The 23,426-nt window shown below is 38.5% G+C and overlaps 1 protein-coding gene across 5 annotated transcripts in view; it reads left to right on the top strand.

The window, feature by feature from the left end:
* ttll7 (tubulin tyrosine ligase-like family, member 7) overlaps positions 1-23,426 on the top strand; it is an 88,673-nt gene that overhangs the window by 11,674 nt on the left and 53,573 nt on the right. For all 5 annotated transcript variants that reach the window (XM_032572661.1, XM_032572662.1, XM_032572660.1 and 2 more), the window contains exons 5-9: positions 4,829-4,896; positions 5,226-5,384; positions 10,665-10,881; positions 12,359-12,523; positions 15,408-15,566. In XM_032572661.1, the coding sequence (XP_032428552.1) occupies positions 4,829-4,896; positions 5,226-5,384; positions 10,665-10,881; positions 12,359-12,523; positions 15,408-15,566 (768 nt within the window). The remainder of the gene's footprint in view (positions 1-4,828; positions 4,897-5,225; positions 5,385-10,664; positions 10,882-12,358; positions 12,524-15,407; positions 15,567-23,426) is intronic.

Below are 23,426 nucleotides of genomic sequence, written 5' to 3'. Positions count from 1 at the left end.
ATGAGTAAAAGGGGAGTTTCCAAAGAGAGAAAAAATAAATTTGTTTCCTAAAAGTTAGATTTAGGAACAGAATGGACGTAAGCAATGGAACAAACACATTATTTTTTAGAATAAAAAATAATTATATTCTAAAAAAACTAAAGATTGTTTCAGGTAACAAACTTACAAACCATTCTAAGAAAACAGTTCCAGTTGATTATTTTTATAGTAAATAGCTGAAAAAAAACAACCTTCAATTTGATAACTTGCAGCCCTGCTGGTTGTGTTGATGGAATTTTTGTTTGCCAATTGTTGTCTGTCAGACAGTCTTATAAAATCTTTATTTATTTTGAAATTACTTTTAAAAATAACAAACTTGATATGACATGTTAAATATAATAGCTAATTTCTAGTCCCAATCTTCTCGACACATCCCGTGGGCTGCAGGCGGCTTCGGAACAAAGTCTGTTCATCTCACGGCAATTTGAATTAAATTTTCTAAGTGTTATAACAGTGCTGCATCACTTTCTTAATGGCTGCTAATCAGCGAGAACACAGCATAAAACGTTGCACCGTGTGTCTGTGTTCAGATGTAGGCTGCAGGGTGCTCAGACCTCATTAACTAACAGCAGTCCCAAACAGTTGCAACTGTCATAATGTATGTCTGTTTCAATCAAGCTTTCTCATCACTTGTACCACATCAATCACAATGTTTCAAACTCTGCTACAAATTAAGCTTATTGGCAAAATATACAAACCAGCTGGTGTTTGCAATAAATGAATAAAACCACAGCAATTTAAATACCTGATCAGAACTAATCTTGCAAAATTCAGCACAAAATGTTCCTTTAATTACAACTGCTGCCCCAAAATTATACAACACCTTTGTTACAAATACTTTTAGATTTACTGCAAACCTGATGCATTCACCTAAAGTATCTTAGCCTTCTCCTCGTAGGCAAACATTTTGCTTTGATAAATCTTCTTGGGTTTGTATGCTGGCACCACCTTTTTTAAATCTCATTAAGGATTTACAGGCAACTATAATGGCCACTCTAGTATTTCAAAGTTACTTGAAACCAAGTCTTTGTGGAGTTTGAGATATCCTTTGAATCATTGTCCTGTTTGTAGTGTCAGGGCTTCGGCTTACTCCCAGATGGTATGACATTTTCTCCCAGGATTTCCTGATATTTGATTGAAACCACATTGCCCTCCACGCAGTGCAGTTTTCCATTGCTAGAGAAGGAATAGTAGCCCCTGAGCATCACTGAGCCACCACCATGCCGGACAGTAGGCAGGGTGTTCTTTTCTTTTTTTTTTTACAAATGTTTCCTTTTATCCTCCCTCCTTATGCGTAGGTGTACAAACATCCAGTTTTGGTCCATTTATCTACAGAACAGAATCCCAAATCCTTTTTGGCTTCTTTTTGTATTTCCAGCAATTTGGAGGTGACTTTAATTTTGCTTTTGGGTTTGTAGTGGTTTATGTCTTTGAGCTCAGACATGAAGGCCTTAAGCGTTATTATGCACCTCGCTGTGAAAACTGAATCTTCAGTGTCTGTTTCCACCATGTCATCCAGCAGGTTTTGCAGCAAGTCTTCCATCTGCCTCCTCCTGAGTCTGGTGGCAGCCGTCAGTAGTTTCATCTCTCAGCCTCATCCAGTTGTTCCAAGCCTCTAACGTAGTGAATCTTTGGTTGGTTGCACCAGGTGTGCTTGAGACCACACCCAATTCTTTTTAGGAGGTTGAATAATTTTGAGACCGCAGTAGTTATAAAGTATGATTTGTTTTTTTGTGGAATTAAGATAATGTTAGTCATATTTAACCAGTCAAACCATTCTTGTGTAATTTGCTCAATGCTAGCACATGAAAAACAAGAATAATGGTTCTTCATCCAACTACACATAGTACTGCACATGTGACTGTCTTAATAGTTTAAACCACATAAGTTGCTTCCTGAAATTTTAGGTTAGGTTTTGAGATCTTTAGTGTAAACACATGGAAAGATTATCTCATTCCTTCCATTCAAAAATACATTTCTGGGGCAGTGAAGGTTTTGGGCATCATTAGCTAAGTTCTCTTGTTTTTTTTCTCTGACTTTAGTACAGAATTTGATAACATAATCAGATGCCCATGAGTATCTCACCGGAAGCAGATAAAAGTCTAGACGAATCGTAGTTTGCAGAATGAGAAAATTTCCATAGCTGAAAAAACAGCTATTGTTAAACCGTAGTAAATGGTTCACATGCTATCGTGAAAAACGTCTAACTTCAGGCACTTTGCTTTAGATGGTTAATTATGGATATTTATTAGTGTTTGGTCTGTGATTTTATGCTGTAGCAATTCCATGTAAAATGTGGTTGGAGAACAGATTGAGGTAACCAGAGAAACTAAATCGTGCAAAAACAATGCGTAAAACCCCCAAAATCTTGGAGAGGTTCAAACAAAATGTGTTTTATTGATTTTAAACATTACTTTCCCATCAGTTTCTCTGGCCTTCTTATGCTTACCACATTTCACTTCACAGCACATGTTTCAAGTGGATCAAATATGTCAGCAGACCTTGGACCTGTCACTGCAGTCTAACACAAATAGTCTTGTATATAAAACGACTGCCAGTGCAATTAGATTTTCTGAAATGTCATTAAACTATGTGATGTTTGTTTTAAATTCATGGGAAAAAAGGTTTAATCAACAATCAAGTAAGTTGGACGAAATGGTAAAACACCATATTGTTTTTGGTGAGGTAATTTATAATGCCTTTCTAAATTATTCAAACCCCCTGAACTTTGTCACATTTTCTAACATTGCAGCCAAAAACCTTAGTGTATTTTACTTTGATTTTAAGTAATAGATCAACGGAAAGTACTCTGTAAAATAGAAGGAAAATGATACACAATTCTAAAATAGATGTATGTCTGGACTTTGGGCCAGTCTAACAATTTTTAGCTTTTGAAGTATGTTTAGGATTTCAATCCTGTTATAAGGTGAACCTTCTCCTCAGGCTCAAGTATTTTGTAGGCCTTTATCAGTTTGTTTAAGTATTTCCCGACATTTAGATCCATCCATCTTCCCATTAATTCTGACCAGCTTCTCTGACCTGTTGAGAAAAGCCTTCACAAAACATCTGCATTTATAAAGATTACATTACACAGATAGACTTTTTGTACTAGTTAGGTGACCTCCAAAAGTGATTGGTTGCAGTGGATTTTATTCTGAGGTATTTAATTGAAAGGGAATGAACACATAAGTACACCCAGATTTTATTTGTAAAACAATTTAGAAACTATTTCAGTTTACGGTTGCACTGATCCAGACCACAATGCTGTGTACTGGTCAATCACATAAACTCCAAATGAAATTCACAAAAAAATGTGTTTGAAGTTGTATGAATACACTTGCAAGGTACTATATATTGTGACAAGAGGTGAAGCTCTGCACTTATGAAGATGCTTTTATCACAATGAATATCGAAAGAGTGGTAAATGGCGGATATATTCAACAAACCATAGAGATTCATTAAGAAACGTTTTACCAAAACATAAAATATATCATATATATTTATCTACAAAGTGGAAGCTCCTAGATGCTACTCCTAAGGCACTATTGTAGCTAGAGTAGGAAATAGCCAGTATGAAAAAATCATCAAGATAGTGAGAGGCTACAGCAGAGGCCATACAGAGATGGAGAGATTGACAGGTAGACTGACAGCCTGTGAACAACAGGGGCTGCCCGGGCAGCTTTCAGATGTCACTAGTGATGCTGATAAGACGGGCCTTAACAACAACGGCTGCTCTCGGTTTTCTTGCCGGTCTGAGAGTTATTTTACCTCTGTTTGACCCCTGCATGTTGTTCAGTGAACTTGGCTGCCCTCCCGTAGCTGTGAGCATTAGCTATCTGTCTTTCCAAGCACTTATTTGATTAGACTGGCCACTAATGATCGATTAAATCACAAGCTAGTCAGGAAGAGGATGCCTTGTTAAAATAGGGGCACCAAGAGTTCAGGAAAGAAGATGGAATATTGTGAATGCTATTGATGCTTAGTATGTTGCAATGTTGCTAATGTTTCACATTGAACAGATGCTTTGCCTTTTTTTTCCGTCTACGTCTTCATGGAACTGTGGCTTTCATGAGATAAAATCTCAGAAGAAAAGTAAAATTCCCTCAACAATCGGTTTTGATTTGCGCTTACACGCCATGTAGTCTTGCGGCACTGGCATAATTGTGCAGTCTCTTCCGAATCTCTAATTATGTCTGTCTCATTTGGATAATAATCACGCATTCCTTATACACTTTGTATTCTCGTTTTTTTGTCTTTTTTTTTTTACCTCTTCTCCCCTCCCATTGTAAAATTGTCCTCGTTTTCAGTTTTGGTGATGTACTTTGAGAGTTTGCTGTCAAATTTTCAGTTCATACGAGCCTAATTACCACCCCTGTTCAGGCTCATTTGGTCAAAGAATACAGAAAACTCTTGAGTTTTTTTTTGCTTTACATCCACCCCCCTTTCGGCACATTCAAAGCAATTCATTCAACTGTCACTGCAGGAGCTTGCGATGCAGAACCAATTACCTTGGCCCCTCTGAGTTGAGATTGATTGTTTTTTTTCTCGCCTCTTCCCTCCCCAACCTTTAAAGTATTAAAAAAAAAACATGGTAAACTAAATAAGGGTTGGGAAAGGTCTTAGCGTCACCTTTTTGTTTTGAGTCTGTAATTGGGCATAAATGTCAGAACATTGTAAGCTCACTTCAGGTTGCTGCCTTTAATGTGCTCATTTTTATGAAGGGGTGGGGGTGGAATTGAGTGGCTTAATGGCCCTAACAACATTATTATGTCTGCCTGTCCCTCTGCAGAGAATTAACCATTTCCCTGGCATGGGCGAAATCTGCCGGAAAGACTGCCTCGCAAGAAACATGTCCAAGTGAGTTTTTCTTTTTTTTTTTTTTGTCCCTCTTTAATACGCGCATGTGATTGCTTTGGATCAGTTACAGAGAAGCAACGCAAGCATTCAAAAGCCTGCTGGTATTATAAGAAGTTACAGCTGGGTACTTGTAGCACTTCACAATTCAAAGCAAATGGTCAGGTCTGCTTTGAAAGCACAACATTCATCTTTTAATTTGACAAAAAAAAAGAAAATCCTAATAAGTGCCAGACTCAACTTCCAGATTATTTTAATATGATAAATTATTGCTTCTTAGAGGAAAGTACACTTCTTAGAGGAAAGTTTCACTAGCTCTTTTATTCTTGCAGAATGATCAGGTGCCAGCCTCAGGAGTACAACTTCACACCCAGAACCTGGATCTTCCCTGCTGAGTATACACAGTTCCAGAACTATGTCAAAGAGCTGCGCAGGAAACGCAAGCTGAAGACCTTTATTCTCAAACCTGCCAATGGAGCCATGGGTCATGGGTATGTCAGTGGCTATTGCAAGTGTTCCTGAGTAATCTATGCGCATTGACTCCAAGACTGACAGAGAGGGCAAGGGTAAAAGTGGAGAAGGGAAAGGAAAAGGGAGGAGGGAGTAAATTAGCAGCAGAGCAAATAGAGGACAAGCACAACAAAAACAAAGCAATAAGGGGTTTGTGACCCTGGCATGGGTGTCTATGGAAATGGAGGATGGCTGGTAACAGATTGAGTATTAGAGCTGAGAGGGTGTGGCGAATCTCATTGTGGGGCTTCATTGTCCTCGATGGTCACCCCTGCCATAAATCAGCGGTTATCACTGCCAGTGGGGGCCACACACAAATGCTTGTGGTCTCTGGCAGTTACTGTAGTTGCTTCCCCTCAAGGTCTCTGCATGTGATTATTGGATTCCTTTATGAGGCTCCATCAGCAGAGGCCAGTCAGACTAGAAAATGGACAAAGATGGCTGCTGCAGGGGAACACATACTCTCAATAGCATCTCTTTATCAAAAGATGAGCTAAATGTCGTTCCTGAATGTATATTTCATGCTTTCACTCCCATGGGGTAAGAAGCGAGCTCAAATTGTGACGTCAAAGTTTTATTCTGGATTTTGGCATTCTGGGAGAGAAAATCTGGAAGTATTTATTCATTTTTTCTCAGAATAGGTTAACTAGTTAATGTAACAAGCTCTTCCTGTGCACAGTTTTGATCAGGAGTGTGAAATAATTGAATGACTTGCAAGACAGTGTTAAATAATGGCCATTTTTGGATTGATGGTCTCTGAACTTTTCCACATTTTGTGTTGTTACAACCCTAAACTTCAACGGTAGCATATAATTAACTAATATTTTTGCTGCAAATTCTGTATTCGAATGAGACTTTGACATGACTACTCTAACACATGAATATGCTGGTGGAGGTTTGGTGGAGGTTTGTGGAGTGTCCTATTTCAGCTATCCTTCCACTTAGCAACTATGCACTACTTGTGTTGGTTTATCACATAAAACACAAAAGGAATACATTAAAGTTTGCGGTTGTAATGAAGATAAAATGTGAAGTAGAAGGAGTTTGAATTTGCAAGGCACTGTATATTGAAAATAATGATGAATTCGCTTGAAAATCACTCACTCCTTCATATGTCCTGGAAAGTGAACCGGTTACATCATCTCACCACAAGCATTGCCAATAAAATCTCAACATTATAAGGCTCAGTAAGCGTTTGATCTGTTCTTTAAGTGATGGGGACTTTGATATTGATCACAAAGCTCCCTCAATTTAAAAAGAATTAGAGGAGCTGGATGAGATCCAACTATCTGGGATTTTGTAGGTGTTCCACTGACTGGGGAGAAATGAGCAGAGTCTAAACATCCATAGGTAAGTCAGGAAGTTTGCCAGAGAAAGGAATAATAGGACATTTCTATGTTCACAGCACTGGGCGTTTTTTATTACTTAGAGTGGCTTTTTAATCTAAAAAATGTTATTGGTATAAAGAGCTTAAAGTCTCTTTTTGATCAATTTTTGCATAAATTCTAGTTTATTTATTCTTTAGGAAACCAATTATTCAACACGTAATAAAAAAGATGTGAAGACTGAAGACAAAGGAGCCAAAATATAGAAGAGCAGATTTAATATTTAGGTTTTGTAAATAATTTGGTTTCAGGAAATAAATTTTAAACTAAAAGAGAATGAATTTTAGCTTAAGTATGAACCCCTTTAAAAATAAGTTTTAGTTTTTAGCTCTCTCGAGAATCCCAGAATGGCCTTAAATTGTGAAAAATGTATTAATCATTCTTTTTCACATTTTGTTCTTTGAAAATGTGATCGCTGAGACGAGTGTGCATGAAGAAATATCTTGGACTGACTTCATCACTAGCACCAATAGGTGGGGATATTGAAGTACAAATAGCTCTGTGTGCCTCACCTCTCCCTCTAGTTCTCTTTGAATTTGTCCTTTCTAGTATAATGTGGGCATTACTTATAACTCCATGCTTGCACTAAGCCCTTATTTATTAAAGAATAAAGGCTGAATTATTGCAATACATTAAGAATATGAAATATGATGAGTTTAGCTCGACCACTCAGTGGCAGGCAGCTGGCAAAATTAGATTTTTCTCTCTTTTTTTTTTCCCTGTGGTGTGACGCGGCAGGAAATTAAGTTATATCTACCCCCTGTAATTTATTTTTCTGTCGACCAACTAAATGAAGTTATTGTTTATGTCTGAAGCCTAGCTTGTTATAAGGGGAAACAAAATAAAAGTGCGTGCAGAGCTTAAAAAGGCAAGCTCCCCTCCAGTGTCAAATTAAATAGGCAGGGGGAGAGTGGGCTGTGATTATCTGACACCCCAGCTCATCAATCATGCCGTCTTCTCCTCAGCTACTTCAGCTCCACTAACTAACGCTGTTAACCCTGTCCTCATCAGTCAGCCAGCTGTCAGCCAGCTAAGAGGGCCCCTCATATTGACGGTCAGGCCCATAACAACTTCCCCTCTGCTCTCTTTCATTCAAGTACTGTGATAAGCGGGTCAGTGAAGTGGTCATTTGTAGCGGAGCAGTTTCTTAGTTGGCAGGAGTAAGAACTGAACATGTACATGAAAGTACATCTGCAAGCATGAAACGGTTCTTCCAACTCGGTTGATGAGGGCAAAATGAAAAGTTTTTTTCATTTTACTTCAAATGTTGGTTTTCATTCTGTTCTGTTGAAACTTCTAAATACAATCTAAATTTTTGCTTTCAGCTTCATAAATAAACTGAGTGGATAAATCAGTGGATAAATTATGATATTTAATGTTGGATACACTGATTAGAGTTTTGTGACAAATGTCTAATGTCAGCATTTTTGAGTTTCAACCTGCTAATGCTGATTTTCTGTATTTCTACTTTTCTTTAAAAGTTATAATCGACAACACTGAGCAATTTTTCTAGCCTTTCTGCCGTGAATGTGGGTAATTACTAATTACGGTTGTGAATGGGACTCACATTCTTGCAACCTGTCTTGAACTCTCAACTAGGGCGAGCCAAACACTTCCTGTTTATCAACTTTTAATATTTTTACTTTTATGTTACCAGAGGTGTGGTACTGCTCTGCCACCCAGCAGCTGGGACACTATGGAGAGAATGTTACCTTAACTTTGAGATTCCCGGAAGGTTGCCACCATTTTTTTAAAAAATCCAACAGGTTTCATGACAGACAAATAGAAAGCTCTACAGATAGAACATAATAACTTTGCTGTCACGCATTCAGGCTTTGTGGTATTTGAAAGTATCGCGCTATCCCTCATACTGTTGTGACATTCACAAACAAACCATATCAATTGTTGGGTTGGGAACACGAATGATGGGGACAGAATCAGAGTGTTTCAGGGTTTTTTTCTGAGTATTAGACAAGCAGACATAGCTTTTTCATTTGCTGCTCTATGGCGTAAGACATGGAACAGGCAAAAGATGCAGTGTGGACATCTGAGTTGTCTACATGATTTCATAGCATGTAGAAGTCTCGGGGGCATTTGTACCTAAAACATTTCTCTGCATTAAAAACAGTAAAGCAAAGTTTAATATTTACCTTCACTGCAAATTATTCTAAATTCTACCTTGTGGCTGACTTCTTGAAAATATATAAATAAAAGATGATGGTCTTTTGAACAGCTCTTTGAAAGGAAGGTATCCACAAAAATCAAGCTGTCTTCCAGGAGCAGTAAATCCAGTCTCTTGTCTTGCTCAGCTTGAATGAACTGTAATAGGTTGTTGTTGTCAATACCAACCATGACTTTTCTAATTCGTCATCTGACTTTTAGACACATTGCTGATACTAAGAATGCTAACTTTGAGTTTGCTTCCTTCAGTAACAACTTCTTCACTGACAAATTTTGTTGTTGGCGCAATCTGGTAGGACAAAGGTATGTTTTGTTCACTGATCAGAACAAGATTGGGTTTCTGAGTTTCTGACAGGCCCCTCTAAAAATTCATAGTTTGGGGTCCCAAGCAGATTTCCCAGTGCATTTCCACAACATAGGCTGCACATTTTCATAATACCTCATGTTCTGTCTGTAAAACCAGAGTCATGTTGCTGCCACTATATTTCTGCTCCATAGTCTATAATTCAGGTCCACACATCTTGGACTAGTCTTAGGTTTTTGTGTGCCATGTTACTTCATGCATGTGTACAATGGAGCCGACCTGGCTCCTCATGCAAGCAATTTAGATTAAATCAGCCCTACCTATAAGTGATGGGTGATATAGGTCAGCTGCATTGCTTGTACATAGTGGAAGATTGTTCAGAAAATGACCCCACACCCTCTCGTTGCACAAAAAACAGTCTACTCACCGACACTAAAAGAAAAGCTGCACAGCCACATGGATGTCCACAAAATAACACAACTCATTCTTTATTCCAACTAGAAATGGCCTGCATATTATAAGTCTTGAGTGCCAGTGACATGAGGCCAAAGCAAATGAATCAGAGTCGAGCTTGAAACGGAGTAGTGTCGGCTCCTATTAACCTGTGCTCAGGTTAAAGACCCAGCCAGAGCAGCTGACGTACTTGCTGTTCAGAAAGAGAGGAATTTGTCTTTGAAGAAAAATCACAATGTTCTCCAGATGCTTATGAGAATGGCTAAGATCAGCCATCATTCTTGCTGTAGCCCCTTTGTGTACATTTGATAGATCAGCAGTGAAGAAATATACTACAAACAATTTTGGCATGTCAATTTCTTCAAAGAAACAAATAGTTTCCTGCTTCAGGCTTACTTTTTGTTCTTATTTACATTTCTTTACAAAGACTCAGTGACTGCGGAGTTTCACATGGACACAAGATCACACTCTTTCTCCTTAAGGCTTATGGTCTTTATTGTGAGTTTTAGAATCATTCATTGTATGGTATGGACATATTTTAATATCCTCTCCCCATGATCACACGTGCCGTGTGTATAATTTATGGTTATTATCCATTAACTGAACAGAAGACGCAGCAGGCCAAAGTTAATCTTGGGGCATAAAGACAGAGAGTACCATGAGAATGGGCAGAGGGAGCAAGTCAGAAATATTTCCCTCAACGCTTTCAGACGGCTTTCAGATGAAATATTGTAATGAAACACCTAAAATCAGTATCTTGTTTGCCCCAATTTTCTGACTTCAGTACGAATAGAAGACAGTGCCAGTGTCATCAGTCTTGTTCATAGTCTCCACTATGCTTCCATCTATCATTTTTTTAATTATCTTCACCATGCCATCTTTTATTATGCCACCATAATTTGCCCCCCCAAGGATTAATAAAGCCTCTCTCGATCCAGGATCTCGCTTATCCGTAGCTGTGAGAAGCTGCCATCCCACGAGCACTTTATTGTTCAGGAGTACCTGGACAAGCCCTTCCTGATGGAGGGCTACAAATTTGACCTGCGCATCTACATCCTGGTTACTTCCTGTGACCCGCTTCGCATTTTCCTGTACAATGACGGTCTGGTTCGCATGGGCACCGAGAAGTACCACTCGCCCAACGAGGCCAACCTGGTGAGTCACAGATTAGAATGTCTCTGCTGCAGCCTTTATCTGTGTGGCAGTTTTCCAAGCTGTTGATATGGTACACAGATGTAGAAATAAATACACCCACACAGACATGTAGCTTTTAACTAATAACAGCTCAGTAATCCCTCTTTAAGTACCAGAATTGATGTCTACATCAGAGCTATAACAGTGATTGAATATTGAAATGACATTCAGTTGCACTCACTGCTCTGTAATGTAATAGTAGAAAACATAATCTAAAAATAACCACCCATAAACACTCTGTGAAGTATAGATGCAGATAATTTAAGGTTAAAGTGGAGATTTTGCCCTACACAAGCACAGAGTATGCAGACAGACTGTACACAGACAGCTGAGCAAAATTGTCCACATACCAGATGTTTGCTGTGATATCAAACCAGTCATATTTGCCTGGAGGTTCTGCACCTGCTGAAGCACAGACTGTTGCAGACAAACACTCACATGCACACAGATTTTTCTCGAGAAAGACACATGCTTGTTTTAAGAACATACTCACACTTGCATAGACATCATGAGCTTGTATTGTCTTAATGTATGACACATGATGGAGTGAGCAACGTCATGGAGATGGATGCTGAATTCCTCAGAGAACGGTCTCTAGAGAGCCATCCAGGGCTGTGGTGGCCTGCAGGCATGGCGTTATGTCTTTGTAGAATAAGGACAAGGATGTGTTGTCTTTGAGTTTGACTGATGGTGTTTAAAGACAGGGGTACAACAACGGTTATACGGTGAATAGCTGTTGTCATCCAATTCAAAGATGCACAGCCTATGACAAAATATAGATTGCTCTGAATGCTTGTAATTTTGGCCACCTGGGAATACAATAAAAGTAGTTTGCTGTGATGTTTATTTTTCACACTATTATTAGACTTCCACATCTTTAGTATACGGTGTTAATTAATTTTGTATGTTGGTAGGTGCTTTGATCTGATAAATGGCTTCCTTTTAAACTTGTGGCTAGATCAAGAAGACATCCGATACGCCAACCTACGTTTATGATATTTATGATACATAAAATGTTTCACAAATTTTCTGAACTTTGAAGGTATTTGCAAAATTTAGACAGAAGTTTCTTGTTCAAATTTTTAAAAATGTGAAAAAGTTTATGAGAGATCCATACTTTGGCAAATCAGTGTAGGTTTTGTTTTTGAGACATAAATGCATATTGAATGAGAGAAGGAGACAAGAAATAAAAAGTTTAATTTGTTCAAGTGTCATTTTCTTAGATTCATACACAAAAATACACCTCATCTGACCTAGCCATAGTCAATAGATATAGGAATAGAGACATAGGCTGAAAATCTTGTTTTGCAATTTATATCATTCCAATGTGGTTCACAAGATTCAGAAATGAACGTGGTTCCTGTCTCTCTAAGCTTTCTGCCCTGCCATAAATGATTTGACTTCTTATATTTGCTTTGGTGCCTTTCTGTTTCCACAGACCCAGCTTTACATGCATCTGACAAACTACTCTGTGAACAAACACAATGAGAACTTTGAGCGATATGAGGCAGTAGACAGAGGCAGCAAGAGGTCCATCAGCTGGTTCATCGAGTTCCTCAGCATCAACAACTATGACGTGTCAAAGTTCTGGGAAGACATCTCAGTAAGTGTGTCATCCACACAGACAGTTTCAAACACATCTGGTTCTATGTATCCAAACTGTCTTAGATGTTTACTTTCACTAAGGAAAAAGAAAATTTGTTAAGCAATCAAAAACACTCCATAAATGCAAACATCCTCATATTTAAACTCTTGCTGTACCTTGATATATACACACAGATTGTAACAACACACAGGTGGGATAACTAAGGTTTGATTTGATTTGCTATGACACTGATTCAGAAAGGGTGTTTTATTCTCGCCAGAACTCAGAGGAAACATCATTCTTGTAGAGTGAGCTTTTCCTGTGTAGCTCAACTCATACACCTCAACTTTGCTTACTTTCTTTCTTCATTGTCTGTTTGGCAAATTCTTGAGTTTTTCTCTTCTTAAGCTCCATCTGTCATGTGTTTATTGTTTGTTTTTCAATTTGTCTCTTACTTATTTCTTTTAAACCAACTCTTCAGGGTTCTGTTCATGTTTTTTAGTTCCTTTTTTACTTTGACTCTTTGTCCACAGTTGTGTGGGTTGTGTTGTCCCTCAGTGCTTGTTCTTGCCACTCTGCTTGTCATGCCATGCTTGTATTGGAAATGAAATCCTTTTGGCTGATGCTCTCTTCTCAGGGTATACTTTCTTTTTTCTTCAGCTCTTCTCCTTCTATTTATTGGCTTTTCACTTTCCTCGTGTTTACATTTTTGTGTTTGAGTTCTGGCTTAATGTTATGATTTTTATTCTTATTTCTTAACAATCTTGCCATTGTGTATTTTTGTACTTTCTCGTGATGCACACATTTCTTTCATTTCTATTCTGTTTCCTATCCTCTTAGCAATTTTTCATCGAGTAAAATCAGAGTAGGCTGATGAGACTCTTGGTTCCAGTGTTGAAATCTTGTTGACATATTGTCTGTGGGTGTCAAACACATTATGCATAGTTTTTTATGTGAACTATTGACTTATCTTTAGATGTTGATGAGTTAATGTAGGGCAGGTAAGCAGAGGTGCAGCCATTTGTAGCTGCTCTAAACTTGTGGACAGGGCCTGACTACTAAGGGACTGCTAATAGTTTTTTAGATTCTACACTCACTAAAAATACCAGTTTCAATCATTTCCAACTTTTGTTATCGATTAGGGCCATGTTGTTTAAGAAGTGTATTTATGTATATTCTCAGCAGGGACACATTAAAAAAACTTGTGTATTAGTTAATAAAAGAATGCTGTTATCTTGGAAATGATGAGAGAGATGCTCTGAGAAATTGACTGGTGAGTCGATCAGTTTTGAGGTCAGCAGGACCCGGAAACTGAGCAGCCCTTTTATTGATTAGTGATTGCACCATATCTTATCACTACCAGGTCATGTTAACTAGTTAGATATGGATGGTGATGCTGAGTATAGAAGACTCAAACCTAGTCAGTATGTAAGAAGCTCAAGTATGTAAGAAAGAAATACGATTTTTTTTTGTAACAGCAAAGACCACAAGAAAGCAAGAGTTTCAGCAACGCTGTTTTTGTGCCTTCTTAAGCAGTCTGTAAAGAACAAATTGAATTGGCAGGTCAAAACTTTGGATAAAATATTTTGGAAATCAGACACTGAATTCAAAGACTTAATGTTTTTTTTTCAACTTCTTGTTTTATGACTAAATAATTTGAATTTCCAATTCTGTTCTGCAAATTCATACTATAAACACTCTGCTCTTGGTGTGTTTGTTCTTTTTTTTATAAGGTAGAAAAATTAGGCATACAAATTATGCCTGGTCTGCAGCTTAAACATATTTTAAGACCAATCAAAACTTTTTAAAATAAAATTTGTTCATGGTTTGCACAAAATATAAAGCAAAACTGTTTAAATAAAAACCCATAACAGCAAGGCCACAGGGTTTATAATACAAGTCAGTAATTCATATTTTGACAGATAAAAACATAAAGACAATCTTGCAAAAAGCAAGACTGGAAAAACAAATTTGAATTGGCATGGAAAATTCATATAACTACTATGAACAGGTATACATGGACACACAGTAAATTAGTGGCAAACTGGTGCCACAGGATAAGGCAAGAGGTGATGTGGGCAAGGACAAAGAAAAGACAAACACACAGAGCTGGTGCTTCGGACCTGGGGTACAGACATGTTAGGGGGAGCAGGTTATGGTGCTGAGTAGCCTGTGGGTAGACAGTAGATGGCTTGACATATAGGTGGAGGTGCATGAGAAACACACAGATTGAAAAAGGATCAGGAGGGTGCAGCCTTATCAGGCTAGGGCCAGACCACCTTACCCCCCTCTCTCCTGCACCCAGCAGTCAGACTGGACCGGGCAAAACTGCATGCCAGCAGCACTGCATGGCGCTTGCCTGGTAAAGAGAAGCTTTGTGCAAAGTGTTTATGTGTGTGTCAGACTGAGCATGTTTGCCACAGTGGTGTAGGCCAGTAGGTAGCAGCCAGCAAACATTCGGGCAAACACAGATGCACGCAGGTTGGACGCCACTAGAAACACAGATGGACCAGCACCAACAGTGGGGAATCTCTGTGTTTGAAGGGAATTCAAAAACAATCTGTGCCAGTAATACTGTCTGATTATCAGCTGGTAATAAACAAGCAGTGAAGAAGAAAAATCTGACAATAAATAGCATTTTCTGTAATGATTGTCTCTTCAGTGGAAACTGCATGTTTGACTCCAGCTATTGTTTTTTCATTTAGACTTTACTTGTGAATTTGAATCTGTATTTTCTGATTTCAGATAAAAATAAGTGGTCCTTCATTAGTGATTTTTTGAATAATTACTAAATAACTTTAAAAAAATAATTAGATTTTTTTTTGTTTGTTTTTTGTTTTGGTCAATTTGGTAACTGTGTTTTTTTTTTTTTTTCTTTCTTTTTGTGTCCACTTTCTTCTAGGAGTTGGTGGTAAAAACACTGATAGTGGCTGAGCCCCATGTGCTGCACGCCTATCGCATGTGTCGCGCCGGGCAACCACCAGGGAGCGACAGTGTCTGCTTTGAGGTCCTGGGCTTTGACATCCTCCTGGACCGCAAACTCAAACCCTGGCTGTTGGAGGTACAAATCTGAATAGATATGCGTTTCTTTGTGAGGATAAACAATTTGTTTCTAATCTTCCTCTTTGACTTTCACTTCCAGATGCTCTAAAATGGGCATTTTTTTGTTGTTATTTATATGTTTTTGTTATTATTTCAAGTCTTTTAAAATGTCTTTTATGAATGAGTTATTTTCCTATTTTCACAATTGAGTTGTTCTCCCTTTTTGCTATTGGAGTGACAGCAGCTCTCCAGCTGAAGTGTAATGGCATGAAAAGGAGTGAACAAACACTGATATTGCGTATACACCATTTCCCCACACCAAACACCCACAGAGTATCGAGTATCTATTTATGATCCTTTAAACAGCCAGGAAATACTGATATAAACGTTAAGCAAGGCACATAGGGTATGCATGATTACAAGGATTTATGCATTCAGACATACTCAAGCTCAATAACAAACAGATAACACATATCCAGAGTGTAGAAATATAGGTCAGGGTCTCATGTTCACTACAAGGAACCAAGGTTCTCATTTTTTCAACTCCTGCCTCTTAAGTGTCACTCATTCCAGATATAGATTGAAGTCCACTCCGGGATTTCTGTCTCACCTTTCTGATGTCAGCCAGTCAGTTAAAGAGTGACCTAAATCCTTTAACCCAAAGTGGCTACACTCACACCCCCCTTCCCACAAATTGGACCGAAAGATAGGAAATGCCGCGTGAATCGTAGTTTTGTTTTTTCTCCTCATTCCAAACAAAAAAATATTTTTCTTTTTGTCAAGCTGCAAGTTTGCTAGGAAGTGAAATATGTGAGCTGTTTTTTTCAACGATTGGTATTTCTTTTCTTTTTTTATTTTACAAAATGTTAAAATTAGTTTTATTAATTTGCTTTTGAAAGGAAAGGTTGCAATTTGAAATGAAAAGATGTACAAGTGAAACTTAGAAGATTGCACTGTCTTTGACTGCCATGACTTGGGCACATGTGCGTGTTGGTGTGTGTGTGTGTGTGTGTGACACAGCAAACAGCCGTGAATGCAGTTGTTCCACTCCAGCAGTAATGATCCCCCCTGTGCTACCAGCAGCTCTCTATAACGCTCATCAATTAACATCCCATGTACACACACACACGCCCACGCACACAACCCTGTTTCTCTTTCACGCAACATTTGCAGCAACAATCATTTATTTCTAAAATTCAGCTGATTAGTGGGGACATTTTGAAAGCATAGAGACGCTGTCTGCAGTATTTGCTCTATGTACTGTCAAGCCTGAAAATAGCTTTATTACTACTTTTTAACTTGTTAGTGTGTGTATTCCTGCAGGAGTGCAAAATGCAGGAAGCCCCAAAGGCTCGATGCCACAACTAGTGTCCTATGGCAAGCCCCCAGGCCTAAATTACATTTTTCAGGACATTACTTTTGGCACCATTTTGGAGTAAACTAAATCTATTTCACTGAATTTCACCATTTTACACCATTACATATTTCTGAAAAAACCCCAACATTTTTTAGAAATGTTTCAGAAAGTGAAGACCTCAGAGCTTTGTGTTGAGTTTGTGGACTTTATTGGTGTCACACTGAAACGCCTCGCCGGGGCCTTACCCAGATCGGTGTTCCGACAATGTTCTCCCTTACTCTTCAGGATGTCAAAGCCGGTTGTTGAACATGCAAACTTGCAGGCAGGAAATGAAAGTTCAACCTGTGTAGACTCAAAGACGGTCAGATACCTGAAAGCTAGATGGTATCATGTATAAGAATCTGTCAGATGATATTAGTTGTGCCCTTGAATTAGCGTTTTTGTCAGCCGCTTTCTGGGTGTGTCGTGGAGGATAAGGGGAAAGAAGTAACATTCCTTCATATTACCAATTATATTTTAATAAATAGCCAACTTTTTGTTGTTATATTTATTTTTTTAAATAATAAGACGTATTCTAATTAGTGCCATTATAAATAGGTTTTAAATTGAAAGACAAGTTTGCTGTAGCCTCTGCTCTCTGAAAGCGAAAAAATAGCTCAAAATCACTTACTCCAAGTAAACTCCTAAGGAATACAGAGATAATAGAGAAAACAATCCATAGAGCCGCATGCACCTGCTAAATAGCTTGTCACAGGGGTGAGAACATAGAAGACAAGAGCGATGCCTCTCAAACCAAGGGGAGGCATCAAACAGACGCATTGTGCTCAAAGCAAGTATCGAAAGGGGAGAAGAGAAGGGGCAAAAAAAGGAGACACAAGCTTTTGTGTGATCCTTATCTTAATTCAGCAGTCTCAACACGAGTTTTAGCTTCTATTGACATTCAAAACACCAGCGCTACACACGCAGACACACACAAACACACGCACTTGCCCAAATGGCGTAACTCGAGACATTCACTTTCATTAAAACAGGTCCAGACAGCATCTGTGTCTCGTATCGGGAAGGCGTTTCATTGAGCCGTGATGTTCGCTGCGCACACACACCCCCACACACGCACACACACACGCACACATTCACCAGTGTACACAATCTGCTTGAACTGTAGTTTCTTTTGTCAAAACCAGGGTTTTTGCTCCGAGGGTTTCATTGAGTATGTCCTTTGTCTTCAGGAAAAAACAAAGAAAATAAAAGAAAGACAAAAAAAAGCAATAATCAATGCACATGCTCTCATAAATTCTTAATATGTGTACCGATGCCTTAAAACTTGTGTGAGTGTCAAAGAGGAAAGCACATGACTTGAAATCTAGTACGAGCCTCAAGGATTGCATTTACACATGGACACAATAAAAAGCAGAAGGATATTATCATGAAGTCCTACAGCCCTTTATCCAGGGTCCAAGTGCTATAAGCGAGCATGATAAATGGTGTTAACTTTGGTGAGTAAAATGGAAAAATATTATCAATAGTTTAAAGGTGGGGGATGGGAGAGGATGAATTAAATAAAAACATAACATGTAACCACTGACCATGGGCCAGTAATATTATTTTTTTGGTTGATAATGTTAACAGAATTTACAAAAAAAGTGTAAACAAAAATTATACAACAGAATATAATTAATTTTACTTAAAACTGTTTGTAGCTTGGTAGTGGTGATTTCATAAATGTGACGAATTGAATTTCTTTAGTTTCCACATCTTCTGTTTTTTGCCCCCAGAAATATTTCAAAATAGCAAAATGTTTTGTTTTTTTCACGAGCACCATAGAAATATTAATATGTGGTATGAAAAAACTGAAATTACTTATTTGCTAAATGCTTAAAAAATACTTTTGTATAACATATTCTTTGTACTTTCTGAAATTTACATATTATATTTCAACATTATTTGGTAGAATTGCCTTTTGAAATGTCTCACTTGGGTGACACATTTATGTATCCTTCCAAGAGTTTCTCACATTTTTTGTTGGAATTTTGTCCCATTATGTCTAACAGAAATTGTGTAAGTGAGGCAATTTTTTTAATTGGCAGAATTAAGGGTTTTCTGTCAAACAGGACTCAGAAAAACATTAGCATCCTTTTGTTTTCTATAGGTTAGATTACTGCAACAGAGATTTTATAGGTCTATGTGAAAGAAAAAATCCATCAGGCAGTTGCAGTTCATCCAAAATGCTGCTGCCAGAGTCCTAACCAACACCAGGAAGAAATGGATCACATCACCCCAGTTCTTAGAGTGCCACAGTGGTACCTTGTTTGCTAAAGGATAGATTTGTAAAAATGCTCTTCATCAGTAAAGCACTGCATTAACTTGGATTGCTTGTGAAGTATGATCTATGTAGACCAGCTTACTCAGTGTTCTTAGGACCAAAACTAAACAAGGAAAAATGGCAAATTTCCAGAAAACCTGAGATTTGCAGAAACTGTTGGCTCATTTAAATCAGACTGAAATTTTCTTGTGTACTTTAGGTTTTGATGGAAGAATTATTATGATATTATGATTTTTGCCTGATCACTGATGTGTGATTTAAGTGTGAGATTGAAGATTAAATTAGCATTTAACCTTTGTTTCTCTTTATGCAGTGCTTAAAAATGCTTAAGGGTTTTTGTTATTTTAATACATTTCATTTGATTTAATGTTAAGAATTTTGCATCGACTTGTGTTTGAATGGTCCTGCATAAATAAACTTCCTTGTCTTGCCTGGCAAAGCAATTTATTTTGAAATTGAGATCCGAAAGTAGTTGTAACAATGACCCTATGCTTAGAGTAACTGCTATGTGTCTTTTAATAGTTTATGTAAGTGTGTTACTTTTAGCTATATAAGAAAAAAGTATACCTTCAGCCAGCTGACCAGCAGTGTGCAGCAACAGCTAGTGGAGGGCCTCAGTTCAAATACAGCCAGAGAAGCTCTGCTTTCTCTTGCAATTTCTCAGCATGGTTTAAAGATCTTTAAAACCAAAGGAGTGATGTAAAGGAAAACGTTAGCATTTCTAATACCTTGGAATGCTTTGATACCAGTAACCAAAACATGATTTGTAACCATGCATGCAACATTAAGTCTCAGCCATTGTTTATATCTGAACCTGAATGCAACAAGGGCCCAATTTATGTTCTCATGAGGTTCCGATGGGTAACAATGATTCCCACTGCTATGATCAGTGGTCTGAAGGCTACCCTCATTATAAGCTTATAAGCTCTGGCTCACTTCTTCTTGCTATTTTTTGTTGTTGTTCATTGTTTCCCCTCATCAACCATAAAACTCCAGCTGCTCAGCTCTAAACAAAAAGGAAGTGTTTGTAATGAGCCTAAAAAAATGAAAATTTGCTCAGTCCCAAGGCAGATTTTTTTTTCTTTTTATTGGTGAGCTCCCAACATCTTAAAAGGCTGGTTGGTCTGCTTGTTAGAGGCGCAACGAGCGTGCAAAAGTGTGCAAGTGTGCAGCATCTGTGAATCTAATTTTAATTTGTGTTCTTGTCACACGTGTTAAGCCTCCATGATAAACATGCATCAAAAGTCTTGCAACTTAGGATGTGTCTGTATTTTTGTGTTAGTGTGTCAACAGCCTGTGTTTCTCTCCATGTGTGTCTCTGTGTGTGTGAGGGCAGGGGGGGGGTCTGGTCTTAGTCCATGTTGGAATAGCCTTCTGCAATGTGTGTATGTGTGTGTGCGTGTCGTTGGCCATCCTCCAACCCACAACCCATTCGTTTTATCCACTCAAAGAGCCAATGAGGGATTCGGCTTAAAACACACAGACAGAGGAATTCAGGAAGCAAAGGAGTGAGGAGAAAAGGAAGAAATCTATTTCATCCACTTTTATGGTTATTTAGGTGTTATTGTTTGGACTGAGCGACCATCAGACAGCAGCACAAGAGCAGCTTGATTATTGATGACAACTAAACTTGTATCTCTTCCTTCATCTCTTGTGTTCCTACCTCTGGTCCTTCCTCCCTTTTAGTGTGTCTGTTCAAAGTGATTGGCAGCTAATGAGGCGAGCATGGTTAGGGTCAACTGAGGCACAGATTTGTTTGTGTGTCTGAGTTTCTGCGTGTGTGGCTGAGAGAGAGAGAGAGAGAGAGACAGAAAGAGAGAGAGACCAGGCATCATGGCAACAGACTACAACAGACCTCTTAGCCTAAGGGCAGCAGTTCTTTGCCCCTTCCTGCAACTTTCTCCTCTCTGTGGTCTGTACCCAATCGTTTCAAGATGAGTTTGGTTTTCCCTGTCCATCCCTTATAGCCAACAGAATCCAGACTTCCTTTCCCTTTGAGTTAGAGTGTAAGAACGTATGTGTTCTTGTGTGTGTGTATGTGTTTTAGCATTTCTTATTCCCATTTTTTTCAACAAATACTACATTGTGAGAACCCACTGCTCCTTATGGGGCCCAGAGTTCTGGCCCCAAAGGGGTTACGGATTAGGTTTAGGACTTTGAATTGAGTTCAGGTTAGTCTTAGTGTTAGGCATGTAGGTTAGGGGCTGCCAGAGCTTTTCAGGGAACGAAAAGTAACTGCAAACATTTAACCAATTTCACCAAGCCTATGTCAAAGATAAAGTTGATAGATTTTTAGTACCTAAAGCTATGGTGAGTAAGAAGACAGAGTCTGGGCCAAACAAAATAAAACAAAGAAGGCAGTATGACCATGATGATTTAAAGTTGAGATTTAATTTTTATGGGTTGGATCTGAAGATGCTCCACTACCATAGTGTTGTTTGTAAAGCCCTGGGCCCTTTTTGTTTTCTTTTTTACAGAAGCCAAACTTAACTGCGGTTGAAAGTTGTTTATATTTTTGGCACTGTAAATTCAACTGAAACATCGAATCATGTGGCGCTATACATACTGTAGCTAAAGCAGGAAAACCCCACATCCATGAAACATGTATGAATGGAGTAACAGTTTTAGATTTTGTTTTTAATTTTTTTTTGGGGGGGAAGGGCTGTAGTTATCTGTTTTCTCTGTGAGGGGGGTTCACCCACACACACTTTGAAAACCCCTGGTTTAGGGTAAACCCGGGGTTTCCTATAGCCCAACTATGGTTGGGCAATATGAATGAATAAAAATTGAATGGAAATCAATGCAAAGAAGATGGAAAGGCATACTGTGTGTGTATTTCTGGTGAAAGGAGGCGTTTAGAGGGAGGCAACTATAAACAGATGCTATGACAAACACACATAGTAGTTTCTTCATTCTTTTCCTTCTCCAAACACAAACAGGGGCACTATATTCTGTTTCACCTTTAGAGGCTGAGATGAAAATTTTATGTCAGAGTATTTCACGCAGAAGTGAAATTTAAAACTTCTTAACTGTTTTCTGAGGGCTTTTAGAGAAGGAATTTAAAGATTAGCCTGCCTTTTATTTATATCCACAGGAAACTTGAGAAGAATTTCCTAACCTCTGGAACAGCCGAGGCAGACATTATCAGGTATTCTGTGTGATTTAGTGTGAAACTTACTTAATAGATCTGTACAAATAGTTTTCATCCTGACATGATTATGTGGGGTAATAATACAAGTAGAGAATAAGGACAGTTTGATATTATAATATCAGCCCTCTTGCGATCTCCTCTCCACCTCTGAATAATCTTTGCATGTTTGGAGGATTTATTCCTGTATTATATGTGTGTGTTTCTTAACTCAAGTGGTGTACCCTTCCATTTACAAACCCTAGGTGGCAGTATTGGCCTGTTATCATTTGTTTGGCTTATATGAGCTTTATTAAAGAATAATTAGAATGATGTATGGGACTGCCTGTCTCTATCCACATTCATTCTCCCCCAACATGACTATTTCATGGAATAAGTATCAAATTAGGCAAGCACAGTCTTTGTATGTGGGGCAGTCGAAAACATACCCCAGCATTTATCCATTCATCATCACACACACAGCAGTTGGTGACGCTACATGTGATTGAGAGGGAAGGTATAAATGGCATATTTACTGACTGCCACAAGAAACTGTGTTGTGTGAGAGTTATATATGCGGGGGATTTGTGGGATATACAAGGATGTTTTTACCAGCATTTTAAATTAAACAGTAAATTTCTTCTTTCTTTTTTTTTTAAGAATGCATACGAGAAAAAAAGTCATATTTGTGTGTGCAAGCTTCATCGTGTTTGTTTTGAACCTTTAGTGCCAGTGCTTGATTTCGTCTTTGTATGTCATTTAAAAAGTGCCTCTCTCTCCCCATCCCCAGCCTCTGAGCTGAGCGTTGGCCCCCTTGCTTTTCAGCACCAGCAGCAGCCCGCCACGCTCAGCTAGAGTTTCCCTGTGTCCGAGCGAACCGCAAGAAACGCCACAAAAAGAACAGAACAGTGATTGATAAGACGTCTGAAACAAGAGAGCGACTAAACAGGGCGTCTAGCTGTCTGTCTTTCTGTCGCTCTGCCACACACGCTTGGTTTCTCTCTTTCTCCCTCTGTCTCTTTCTCTCTCTCCGTCGTTCACCCTCTCTCTGCCACCGTTTCTTATTCCACCA

This window comes from Xiphophorus hellerii, chromosome 9, assembly GCF_003331165.1.
Source record: "Xiphophorus hellerii strain 12219 chromosome 9, Xiphophorus_hellerii-4.1, whole genome shotgun sequence".
Classification (NCBI taxonomy): domain Eukaryota; kingdom Metazoa; phylum Chordata; class Actinopteri; order Cyprinodontiformes; family Poeciliidae; genus Xiphophorus; species Xiphophorus hellerii.
This window is presented reverse-complemented; position numbering and strand designations above follow the sequence as displayed.